Source organism: Rhamphochromis longiceps, linkage group LG14, assembly GCF_057381845.1.
Source record: "Rhamphochromis longiceps isolate RC_006_pf linkage group LG14, R_longiceps_female_GT1.1, whole genome shotgun sequence".
Classification (NCBI taxonomy): Eukaryota; Metazoa; Chordata; class Actinopteri; order Cichliformes; family Cichlidae; genus Rhamphochromis; species Rhamphochromis longiceps.
The window spans coordinates 3,293,441-3,305,951 of NC_140570.1; the positions used below are offsets into that span (position 1 = coordinate 3,293,441).

At 41.9% G+C, this 12,511-nt stretch overlaps 1 protein-coding gene across 3 annotated transcripts in view; it reads right to left on the minus strand.

Moving 5' to 3' along the window:
* Nucleotides 1–12,511, minus strand: part of bcas3 (BCAS3 microtubule associated cell migration factor) — a 319,882-nt gene that overhangs the window by 235,125 nt on the left and 72,246 nt on the right. For all 3 annotated transcript variants that reach the window (XM_085379388.1, XM_085379386.1, XM_085379387.1), the window contains exon 16: nucleotides 3,593–3,743. In XM_085379388.1, the coding sequence (XP_085235514.1) occupies nucleotides 3,593–3,743 (151 nt within the window). The remainder of the gene's footprint in view (nucleotides 1–3,592; nucleotides 3,744–12,511) is intronic.

Genomic DNA, 12,511 nt, shown 5'->3' on the forward strand with positions numbered 1-12,511 from the left:
TTGATGTCAAAAACCTGAGGCTTCTGAAGACAAACAGCAGCACAATTTTGCACACCGGTGGTCTGCAGGAGTGCAGCAGGTACAAAGGTATCTATGCAGTCAGCCAGGTCACAGAAAAGGGGAGAGAAAGCTTCATTAGTGTGTGTGCACTTGTGTCTTATTGCAGGGTGCACACAAAGGCAGCTTGGTAGGGAATATAGGTTAAGCAGCTGGTGTGTTCCTTTGCCACACTGCCAACAGAGATCTGCTCATACAGGTGTAAATACAGCTGCTGGACTCTCCTCTCTCCCTCTCTTTCTGTCACATACACACACACTTAACAAAGAGAGAGGGGCTGGCTGCACAGACAGATGGTGCCTGGGCACTACTGTGCAAGTATAGCGTAAAAGCATATGATATCACTCCCCACTCTAGGGGGTCAAACCTGCTGCCTCACTCAGTGTGTGTGTGTGTGTTGGTGTGGGGTGCAAGCCGTGCGCATGCAGGAGCAGGGAGCACATCTGTGCACCCTGATACATTAATACTGACACCTCCTCTGGACTTGAATGGATGGATGAAGGCGCGCCGAGGCAGTCTACCAGACTGTGATAGTGTCCTCAGAGCCGATACAGCTGTTGGAATGTTGCACAGCCGTGGACAGCACGTGCAAACATTTGCACAGTTTTACACAAACACAATAAGGATATGAGCACCTATATCCTCTGTAGTTAGTAATGACACCAAAGCGTGCACGCTGCTGTATGAGCCGTTTCGTCCGTTATCTGTACATTAGCAGCTGTATTAACCCTGCTAGCTCCAAAGTGAGCGAGCAGAAATATTTCAATATGCAGCTGGAAGAAGATTATAAACACTTAAGCTGAAGAAGGGTTATTAACACTAGCTGTCACGGACAACCACAACATAAACTAACCTGAATGAGTTTGATTCATGAAACTATTAACTTTGTTACATTATGTTTTCTAAAAATTGAGAGGTGAAGAATATGGCCGATATACACACAAACACAATACCTGTGTTTAAAATGAAATCTTCTTATTGTGGTAATAATGAAAACAAGGGAAATAAACATATAATTTGATGTTTTTTACAAACTTGCCACCAGTGTTGGTCAAGTTACTTGAAAATAGTAATTAGTTACTAATTACTGATTAGTTCTCCAAGAAAGTAATCCCATTACCTTACTGATTACTCATTTTCAAAAGTAATTAGTTACTTTATTAATTTTTAAAAACATGATACACAACCTGAGTACGTAATAAAGCAACAGACCTTTCAGCCCAATTCTTTTTCTTCTGCATAATCAATCATATGAAACTGACTCAAATGAAAAAGTCTCTTTTTAAAACTTTTTAATGAGTTTTAATCTTTTAACTTGTACATTAAGCAGGAGTGGGGCGGGTGGAGGTTGGCCCACAGCGGTCATATCAGTGGGGGGTCCGGGGGTTTCTCTGTGACTGTCACGTTCCCGTGGCAGCGTGCTCGCTCAGATTTGAAGTTTAATTTTTCGCTGTAGAAAGAGGTTTTCTTCCCACGCAGAGCATACAGTAATGTGATTACTTCCACGCTGTAAACGCTGCACGGTCGTACTCTCTCCATCACTCCATTTTATCCATTGTTGATCTGCGCACGTCTGTCGCTGCCACGGACGCCGCACGCTCGCACGTCATTGTCATGAGACGCTCACAAACAAAATCACAGTTTAGTAGCGCAGCGTGCTTACTGGATTTTTGCAATAGTAACCCCTTACTTTACTCTTTACTTTAAAAAGGTAATCAGATTACTTGTGTAACTGCCTGTCTCTGCTTGCCACTTCCAGTTTAGGGGAATCCTGGCGGTAAGGTGTGACGCTGAAATCATTAGACATTTCACAGGAACACAGAGGAATTTTTTTTGTCAGGACAGGAGACAGGTGGTTTTGTCACCACCTGTCTCCTGAACCTTTTACACACCTTTGAAGATTTGAGTATTTCAATAAACCTTGCAAAATACAGGTTGTTTTTGGCCTTTTAGTCTTTATTGGATAGGAGCAGTGAAGACAGACAGGAGAGTGGGGAGGGAGAGGCGTGCAGCAAAGGGCCACGGGTCGGACTCGACCTGCTGGGCGCCTGTGCTCACCCATGGAGCTAAACCAGCGCCCACAATTTACATCTTTAAAAAAGAAAAATGTATTCACCTGAACAGACTTTGATGTTTTGCAATTCTCAGTAATTTAGTGAGAGTTTTTTGTGCTAAAGATTGGAGTTTTACACTGAATAAACTAACAAACACAATAATGGTCAAGAAGATTACGGATGCAACATACGCCCATCTTTATACAACATTAAATATCACAACTGTAAAACCAGAATGCAAACCACCAGGACAAGGACATCTTCATAATCATTCTGGCACGGGACACCACCGCAGCGCATGTGCAATGATCATCTTTACAAAACAAATGAACTTTGCAGGTCTTCTTAATGATTTGGGAAAAAAAGCCTGATGTTGTTTATGTTGACCGCAGGGTCGGGTCCCGATTTTCATCCCCAAAGCTCACTTATCAAATATCACGGGAGAATAAATCCCTTGGCGTCTGTTTGAATCATTATAGCATTTCCCATTCAAACAGGGCATGAAAATTACATTTAAATGAAAATATTAAAATCTTCCCATATTTGTGGAGCCACCTGTACTGTATGTAAATGCACTTAGCAAAGGCCTTTAGTTGTTGATGGTCTTAAAACTACATAATTTCAATGTATGGCAAAGATCCAGATGGAAATAAAAGTCAGAGGTGCATGAGAGCAGATGTGCTTTCACAATTTAAACGCCTTCAAACGTACAAAGCTAGCAAGGCTACACTCTAACATGAGTGTTATTTGAAATCATTGGCAGGATTGAACTTATTTTCTTTTATCGGAGAACGTATTTGTGCCTACTAAAAGAGCCCGCAGACTGAGATCGCATGTGTGTGTTGTGCTTCATTACCCTATGCAAAAAACACGGCGGCCTGAGACAAAAGAAGTCCGTGAGCGTCGGCTCGAGATGAGAGAGGAAAGGCGCTGGCCTATGCAGAGCCACTGCTGACACAACACGCTGTTTTTATAAAGTGATTACTGGGAAGAGACAGAAACTCACAGACTGAATGTGAAAATGTAACAACAGTATGATTTAAATTCCTCCTCTATGGCCAAACTGTAAATTCAGCACAGGTTGCGAAGCCGCCAATAATCCTCTTACACTCTGCACAGTGTTTCAAAGGCTTTGCTTGCGCACTCTGACGAACACTGGAGCTGGACTAGTTCTCTAATTATTACATACGTGCCATGAAAAAAAGTTTCATCTGAAGGGGAAAGATGGCCATCGTGTACAGATCCACGTGCTAAAAAATTACAGTTTTTAATAAGAAATTTATTAGACTGCTGTTTATGGCAATAAAGAGGATAAAGTAAAGTGACTGGCCAAAGCACTAGTGCACAAAGTTATGTATTCTGTGTAATGAGGTAATAAGATCATTTTATTTTGTAGCTGAACACATGTGCTTCATAAATTACAGTTCCTGTGGAGGAGGTGTATTTGTGTGTGTGTGTGTGAGAGAAAGAGAGATACCAACCCTGTGCGCTTGGTGATGGTGCCCAGGGTCATGGGCTGTTTGATCTGAGCCAAAGGCAGCACCACAGTGAGGCTGGGCAATGGGATGAGCCGCGGGTTCCCCATGTTGTTATTGGTGAAATTGTTGTACGAATCCTGGCTGCTCAGTTTGGCTGGAAAACACACAGGAAAATGCGGGATTACTAAACGTGTTTGCAGCGAACAGACGTGCGTGTTCCCTTAACTGCAAGGCCAACCAAATCTCCTATTCATGGATCTGAAGTGGAACATGAGTCACTGCAGGTAATGGTAGCAGTTGGAATCAACAACTTTACATGCATTATTCATCTTTTCTATGCTCAGCGGTTGCTTTTTCAGTTCAGCACTCTTTACAGATGCTAATTCTCAATATTGCTCACTTGGAATTAAATTTAAAATGTCATGTGACGTTCACATCAAATTGCACACTAGGCCACGAGAAGACATCACCCTTCTCTCTTCAGACTGAACACTATGATTTTTTTTTTTTTTGGACCCACCATCTTCCTCTCCCAGCCCGTAACACACGCAGAAACACACAACTCAGAGTTCAAGGCCTCCTGTGGAATGATTGGAAATAACTAGCTCAAGATGGTACATTACAAAGGCTCTGCTTCTAGTGCCTGGCAGTCTGTTAATCAAGGCCAATCAACAGGCCTAACGCACATGCACACGCAAACACACCCACGCAGACAGACGATCCAGAGAAACACATCTCATCTCACACACACACCGTGTAGCTGCAGCCAAACATAATCAGGCCATGTCAAAGGGCTTCTTCAAGGTCTAATGACCTTAACCAGCTACTTCAGGGAGAGCAGCAGCTAGTTCACTGAGTTTCACTTAACATGCAATTAGTCTCATCTTATTAGCAGAGCAATTTTATATATAAGTCAAAAAGCAGGGTTTTTATTGGGTTACTAACATATTTATTGTTCTTCCCCTTTTAACAATTATATTAACTACATCTTCTAAGGTGAAGAACAATGAGTCCCACTCGAGTAAGATGCTTTAGCGATTGTGAAAAGATGGTGAGAAGAGTTTCTAAACATTTAAACCCAAATGTTACATTGTTTCATTTAATCACCAGAAGCAAAACATGAATCTTTTCTTTCTTCCCTTTTGGCTTTATTTGCCCACCTTTGACAAACTCACCGGTCAGATTTAAGCCTACCCTGTTATATTTCATACTGTAACGACTGCAACCAAAGTTTACCTGAAAACACTGATAAAATCAAACAAAAGAAATCGAAACTATCTGCATGCCAGTAACACCACCATTCTTTTGAGTGCTGCGAGTAAGGGCACCTATTAATACAATGAGAAAAGACACAATTACAAATAAACAGTTACAAATGAAAAACCAAACTATAGGGGTTTGGAAATGTGCATTACAATACAACTGTGTTTTGTAATCCTATGACAATACTGGAATAAAAATTTAAAAAAAGCACCCTCCCCATTCAATAGGCGGCCCAAGGAAAATTCCAAGTTCAAGTGCTTTCAAAAGAAATAAAGAGCAAACCTGTGGGTGCACCACAATACACTCTCTGAATGTTTTCCTTGTTCCATTTGTTGCCTTAATAGATGAGTGACAGTCACGTAACATAAAGGAATGAAAAGGAGGGAGGGGGGACACAGACACAAAGAAAACAAGGCTGACATCAAAGGTTACAATAAAGGTAGAGAAGGAGAGTGCCTTGTCATTATTTGGAAGGAGCGATCAAGAGGAGGCTGAATGCAAGCGGAAAGGGGGCCGCTGAGTGTTTTGGTCCAGTCTTTTAGATCATTAACGTGTAGCTCTGAGTTTCATTAGTGCTGCCAAAGCCCTGCTTTGTGGTCCTCCAAAGGCCTGTCTTTTAGACCTCTGCTGGCCAACAATGCCGCGTGACCTTCGCATGGGGAGAGCGGACCATTACGCAAACCTGTCCTTCATTTCCCTCTGCTCCTCTCTTGGTCAAACTGCCTACCCAGGCAACTCCTGAAAGCCATTCACATTTTACAAGTGCTACACACCCCCTGAACCTGGGAAGCACCTTTTGTGTTGAGGAAAGTAGGGCAGATGAGGGAGGACAGAAAAAAAAGAATCTGTACAGGAAGCAGCCTGAAAAGCCATAATGGTGCTTCAGCTAAGAGGGGAGTTGAGCGGGAGGCTTGTGCGCGGGGGCGTCAGTGAATTTAGTATCCTCCGTGCACGCATGCCCCCCGATGGATTATTCGTCGTCAGCCGCGACCCTTAAAAATAAGGCGCACACACCGGGTTGTAGAACAGGTGTGGCTAAACTGAGACGGTGGGGTAATGATCGCTGTTGACCCGGCTGTCAACACGGCACTGTCACTCGGGGCTGAGGGGTCCTTAGCTGTCATAAGCCCCCAGACACAGAAGACGAGTTGGTACGGGCCGTGTTAGAGATCACGGACCGACAGAAGATGATATGTGAACTGGTGGGAGGCAGACGGGAAGCCTGTGTGTGTGTGTGTGGTGTAGACATTCTCACTGAATGGGAATGGTATGCGGGACATTTATCAAGGGAAGGTTTAGGTTCTATTATGTAATATCAGACTTCACGACCAACTCTGTGAACTACAGGAAGTGTGGATGCAATATGGCGTCAGTCCTTTTTAGTTTATTTGGCATGACAGAAGCTGGAGTATGCATAAAGTACCAGAGCAAAAGAAAGAATAATTTTAGTTGCTTATATCAGGTTCCTCCAGACACTGAGTGTGGGCATGGGCCTCTGCAGAGGACTGTGTGGTTAAAATTAATATTTAATCCGACAACAATTTAATCACTGATCACTAATAATGATCTGATGCCATTAGTTTCATTTTGCATACACAAAAATCCAAATTATGTAAGCATTTAAAGACTTTTTCATTTCAAGCTCCACAAACTGATGCGAGTGTTACTGCTGCATGTACACAGATTATTGTTACGAACACTGCAACAGCAGCAGGTGGGGAAGGCTGTGAGCTTGGGCACTGTTAAAAGATCTTTGGCAATGCGATCATGTGAAACTTCTCTTCTTTGCTGTTATTTTCATAGTCAGAGTGGTGGAGCAGATGTATGCAAACAACTGATTAAGGGTGTGTCTACATCCAGCTATGGTAAACAGTGGGAGTGGAAATCAGGCCTGTGCACGCGTCTATTTATATCAATTATTTAGAAAACAAAATGTTGTGTGAGCACAGTCATTGTAACTATTTATACATGATTGTAAGATTTTAGACTTTACAGTTTATTAACAATGACAGGTGAGTAAGACAACAGCACCATTTTCTTACTGATACTATCGCCGCAGCAAACCATTACATTTAGTACCTGCTAATGTCACCTGCTCTGCTTTTATCACAATCTTGCTGCATTTTAACTTTAAAGGCTTGCTGCGTGTCCTTACAGCGGGCATCTAAAATCATTTGAAATCATTTACAAGTGCAGAAAGAAAACAAGCGAAACGCAGAGCGAGTCTACTACAAAGAGAAAGACAAGGTAGACAGATGAGAAGCGCCTGGCAGACAGATAGCTCTAGACGGAGGCCATGATTTGATTAATGACTGGGGCGTGATGTACCCAAGCACTGATACATGACATCCCCATGGAAAGAAGATCCATCAATGCAAATCCAGCTCCGTTGCCGTCATCCAGAGAAAAACCTTGACCCTGGCGAAAAGTCATACCAACACCTGACCCTCGCCTTTCTTTCTCCCCTAATCCAACCATCCATCCAGCACTCCTGCATCCATCCTGCCTTGTCTCAACAGCATTTGCATTCTCTTCTCACATTAAGCCTCTCTCTCTATCCTTCGCGCTCTTTCTCTCTCCTCAGCCTCCCCGTGTCACGCTATCTCATGTTTCTCTCCCCTCTTTTAATACCCTATTTGCATCCAATACAAGCAGGTGGCTTGCAACTTGGAGCCGATGTGCGAAAGGACAAGCTCTGAAGACTGTGCGCCCAAGCAAACACTGTGTCTTATTTGAATTGTTCTGCCAGAGAGGATATTTCAGTCGGTGGGGAAAAAAAAAAGCAAACTGCAATGGAGGGGAACTGAGATGGGGAGGCAACAGGTTAGGCAGGTGACATGTTGAGTGATGCTCGGGGAGCTAGGAGAGACCTTGGACTCGAGGATGATATTGCAGCTGTGAGACAGAGGGGCAGAGAAAGAGACGGAGACGGTGTCCCAGTAGGGGAATGCTTTTATGTTTTTTGCTTTTGGAGATATTTTTGGACAGAAGCTGATATTCCTCCTTTGCTTACTTCCCATTTCATGGTCAAAAAGATAAAAAGCCTCTGTCTTAATGCAAATAGCAGTCGTTTCAGCGTGTAATAAAAACTTCGCACGAGCTAAACAGGAGAATGGTTCTAGAGAATGTGTCTCGTCAGGGTGGGGGAAAAAATTTCTGCATTTGGATGATGGATCACTATCAGCCAGTAAAACTCTCATTGGGGATCAACGGCTGGGTGAGGCAGGTTTCATCACAGGATTTCATAAACAAACACACCAACAAGACTATACACGCTCAAACTGGATTTGAGCTTGATCCCACAGAGTGTAAAACTGCCAGCGCTCAAAGTGTTGAGCACAATTCTCTCACAGTGGAATTAATTGTGTGGTTGTCTGCAGACAGAACGACACCCACGTACCGTCCAGTTTTTGACATGAACAATCACTTATTGCTCTGATACTCTGAACTCTTTGAAGGTCAAACAACCAATAACCCGATCATCTAGTTTGACTTAACAGCAATACACTTGAAATTGTGAATAGCTTTTATTTCTGTCAATAGCACTGTCTCCACTACACCCAGCACTGGGTGTATTTGGCTGAAGACTCTGTTTAAATCATTTTCCAGCTTTACTGTTACGAACTGGACAGACTTTGGCACATTAAACTGTGTGGAGGAACTTTGGTCACACAGGAAGTGGATTTCACAGCCTACGTAAATTAGTTCTGGGTGTCAAACTTTACTTTGGTGCCAGAAACATGTCAATGGCGTAAACATCAAAATAGCCTCGAACGCTTTATATAGCCACAAACATATCAAAAGACGACATTATTTATATATAATCGCAACAATGCCAAATTTCCTCCATGAAGTGGGTGTAAATGCTGGCTCGCCGCTTTTCAATCAAGCATCTAAAGGGTGCGGGGGGTTTCTGGAGCTCCTCAGCCAGCTGAATGTAAATCTGTCCTTATACATAATCATCATTTTATTTACCCTAGTTTAAAGTTTTGGAAGTACATTAGTGTTACGCATGAAACTAATTTGATTTTTTAAGATCCAAATAAATAATTCCCACTAAAAGTTTTACTTTTGCTCATGCCTGATGATGAGTACCTTACCACTGCCCTGCTGTGGTCGTAGCTGTCTCTTTAATGCTGTGGCCGTTTCAGGTCATTCATTCATTTAGGCAAATCAATAAGCAGGCGTACTTTATGGAAATGTGTTTTTGTTTTCCCCCCATTCTTTTTGCATCAGTATGAGTTACCTTGATGTGACAGGTGGAAAACAGACACTTTGGTTATTGTTTATTCATTTTCAGCTATACTATGTATACATGTACTACATGTATGCAGACAATTCTTTTTTCCAACTGTAAAGCTAAAAGCATGTATTTATACGGTGAACTCCTGGCGAGTATATGTGAGTAAATGATGACATTGATGGAAAAGTACTGTGGATTTACAGGTCTGATCGAGGAAAGGAGACAAGGAACCATGGCACGAGTCACTAAACAGCAGAATTTGTTTTATTCTTCACTGACGGAGAAGCTTGCACTGATTCTGATATTTACACAAAGGGGTTACTTTAAAGAAGGAGTGATGGAGTTTATCAGATCAGCAGGTGTGCCAGAGCAAAAAGCAGCGAGGCCGTTTTCTGTTTATGGCCTAAATCTGCTGACGAGCATCACACTGGAAGGTTTCTCTGTAAACTTAAAAACATAGTAAAAGGTTTTTAATATGGGGTTTAAATTGGATTAATTTTATTAGCAGCAGTTAGAACATTTTATTTTATTATCATCAGTGATAAATCAATGATCCTCTTTTTGTTGCTTTTTAATTTCAATTTCATTAAAAGGTATTTTACATTTATAGGTTTCTAGTTACTGACACTTTAAATTTTATTTTTGCTAAATACAAATAAATGAAAAAAATGTCATTATTTAAAACACACAAATCATTTTAAAAAGTACTGCTTTACCATTAAAACATGAATACTGACTTTGATCTAGTATTTCAAGAAACCTCAAAGTAGCTCAGCAATAATTGACCAACAGCAGCTGACCTGTACCAATGTGTCCCCAAATTCTACCACCTGACAATGCAAGTTTCCCAGAAATGTGGTGAGAGATTAAAGCAGGGAAGAAGAAAATGCAGCTCTCCCATCTCCAACTCCCTAAGGAAGCATTATTAAAACACTCACTTCCACAGGAGGAGAAAGAGAGGGAGAGAGGAAAACCAGAAGGGAAGACAAGAAAGTGAGAGAAAAGGACTGTGGGGAAGAATAAAAAGGGTCAAACACAAAGGGGAGTAAAAAAGAAAGGAGAGGGGATCCCCCACTGGACAGAGTAAAAACAAATTAAAAGAGCCCTTATAAAACACAGATGCTGCAAAGAAAATAAACTTCACGAGATTTACTGTTTTGCAAAGGAATCGGAAGACTGGTGGAAAAGCCATCAGTCAGAACGCTTTGTTTCTCCTTCCTTCTTTCGTTCTCTCTCAGGTAGTGTTGCTGAGGTATCTATCTCCTCGGTTTTCCCTTTCCACCTCTCTCTCTTTTCTCTTTGTACAGTGATCTCGCTCGTCTGCTATTTTCAGTCAGAGTTAAGAGTCGAGGTCAGGGCGGCCTGTGTGAAAATGGCTTCCTGCCCGGTCTCCAGCTCCCAAACCGCAAGCTAACGGGGGGCTTTTATTAACGGCCCTATTTGGGAAAATTTTTTGAACATTTTGTATTTTTATTGAAGTTTCTCATGTCAGGAAGCTTAGAAAAACAGACACTCGACAAGAGCAAAAATAGAAAAAAAAGCCCAAACACGATTCTTTTCTTTCTTAAATTCCCCTGAACAAACACCAGAGGTAAAAAAAAAAGAAAGAAAGAAAGAAAGAAAGAAAGAAAGGAAGAAGAAGCAAGGCTTTTAGTGTCAGACATGCTCCGTACGGCCAAGGAGCAGTTTGTTCAGAGCTTAGAGCAGTCGGTTCTGTAATGAAGAGGGAAAAAAGCAGCAGGCAGGAGGGAAAAAAACCAACAAAAAACACAGAAACACAGAAGCGGAACGTGTCCACGTCTAACAACACATATGTGCATTTCTAACTAACAACTATCAGGTGAAAGGAATGCACACAAATACAAAAACACGCACAAACAGCACCCTGAAATCAGATCCGCAAGTTTACAGCATGTCAGTATTTACAAGGCTTCATCAGACGGGACTGAGTCGCCAGCAAGAGGAGCTGAGTGGGGGGGTTACACGGCTCCAGTGGATCGGATGACACCCCACACTTCAACCATATGTGTGTGTTTGAGTGTGTATCTATCATCTGATTCGGGTGAAGGAGTAAAGATGGGATGGGTTATGGCAATCGTTAGACGTTAGAGAAACCAGAACGAGGTTTGTAAGGTGTCCTGCTGCACATGAAAAGCAAACATCTCCGTTAGACGAGAAAGAATTTGACTGAATGCTTAAAAATCTCAGTAGAAAAATCTGCAACAAATTAACTAATTTAGCAACAACAATCAAAGCAGTATGAAGAGTGTGAACCTAAAATTGCGCTTTTTGTAAGTAAAACTTTTTGTATTATTTTAATAATAGCAGGCATGTTTCCGTCGGGCCAAAATGGTTTTAAATAAAAAATTTTGCAAGCAAAAAATTATAGGAAAAATGAAATCAGATGCAAAAAAATATTCACCTTTGTGTGTGGCCAGGTATTAAGATACACTTTCAGTATGTATTTCCCCCCGTTGCCATTAATAGATTCCAACAGTTGCTCCAAAAATAAATAAATAAATACACAAATAAATAAATACAACTGTGTTAGCGTACATGATTAAAAACAGATCAGCGTATGCCCGGAGCTAAATGAGGAAAAGCTGACCTTCCTGGTCAGAGAGGAGACTGGCTGCGTCCGTCACTCTGTCTGCCTCTAAATGCCTCTCCTTTTATAACCTCGCGGTCCAAAGGAGAGGAAACAATAAGACAGACAGAGAGGAGATAATGAGACGTCTGCATTACTGTGACAGCCGCCTCACGCTGCATTCACGAGCCAATGGCAGAAACTCGTGAAGTCCAGCTAAAACGATTAACATATCCTCGCCATCATCGTGTTTTCATTCCTGCAGAGTTCAGTCTCCTCTCTTCTTGAAGGAGGTTGGTATTTTAATTATTTTGTCAAAGCGGTGCCTGTCTTTTTTCGTCTGCACTAATGGACCAGCATCCACCACCTACAGCAGTTAAACACGTGCAAACAGAAACGTGGAAAGTCGGTGCAGACGTGCTTTTCTCCCCATCTCGTGCTGATTGGCTTTTTTTGCGGTTCTGCTGGTAACAACCTGCAGGCCGCTATGATCTGGGTTCAGCAGGCAGAATTTTGACTTCCCAGTCTAAATAAACAGCATGTCAAAAACACTTAGTCCACGAGCAAACAACGAATCTGAGGGCAAAGCAGGGAAAGGTTTCTTTCAGGTTAATACACGCTTCTTTATTTTTAAGGACTACAAAGACGCGGCGTCGCTTGTGCACCTTTAAACTCAAATCAGCTTGGTTTGAATTATGAAGAAAAAGAAATGAATCTGAGAGACATTTTTTAGCAGCAACAGCATGTTTGACATTTTTTTAATGCATATTTTACACGGGCACACACCCTGCATTAAAAAGATGACCGAACAGAAACGTCTTGAAGGATT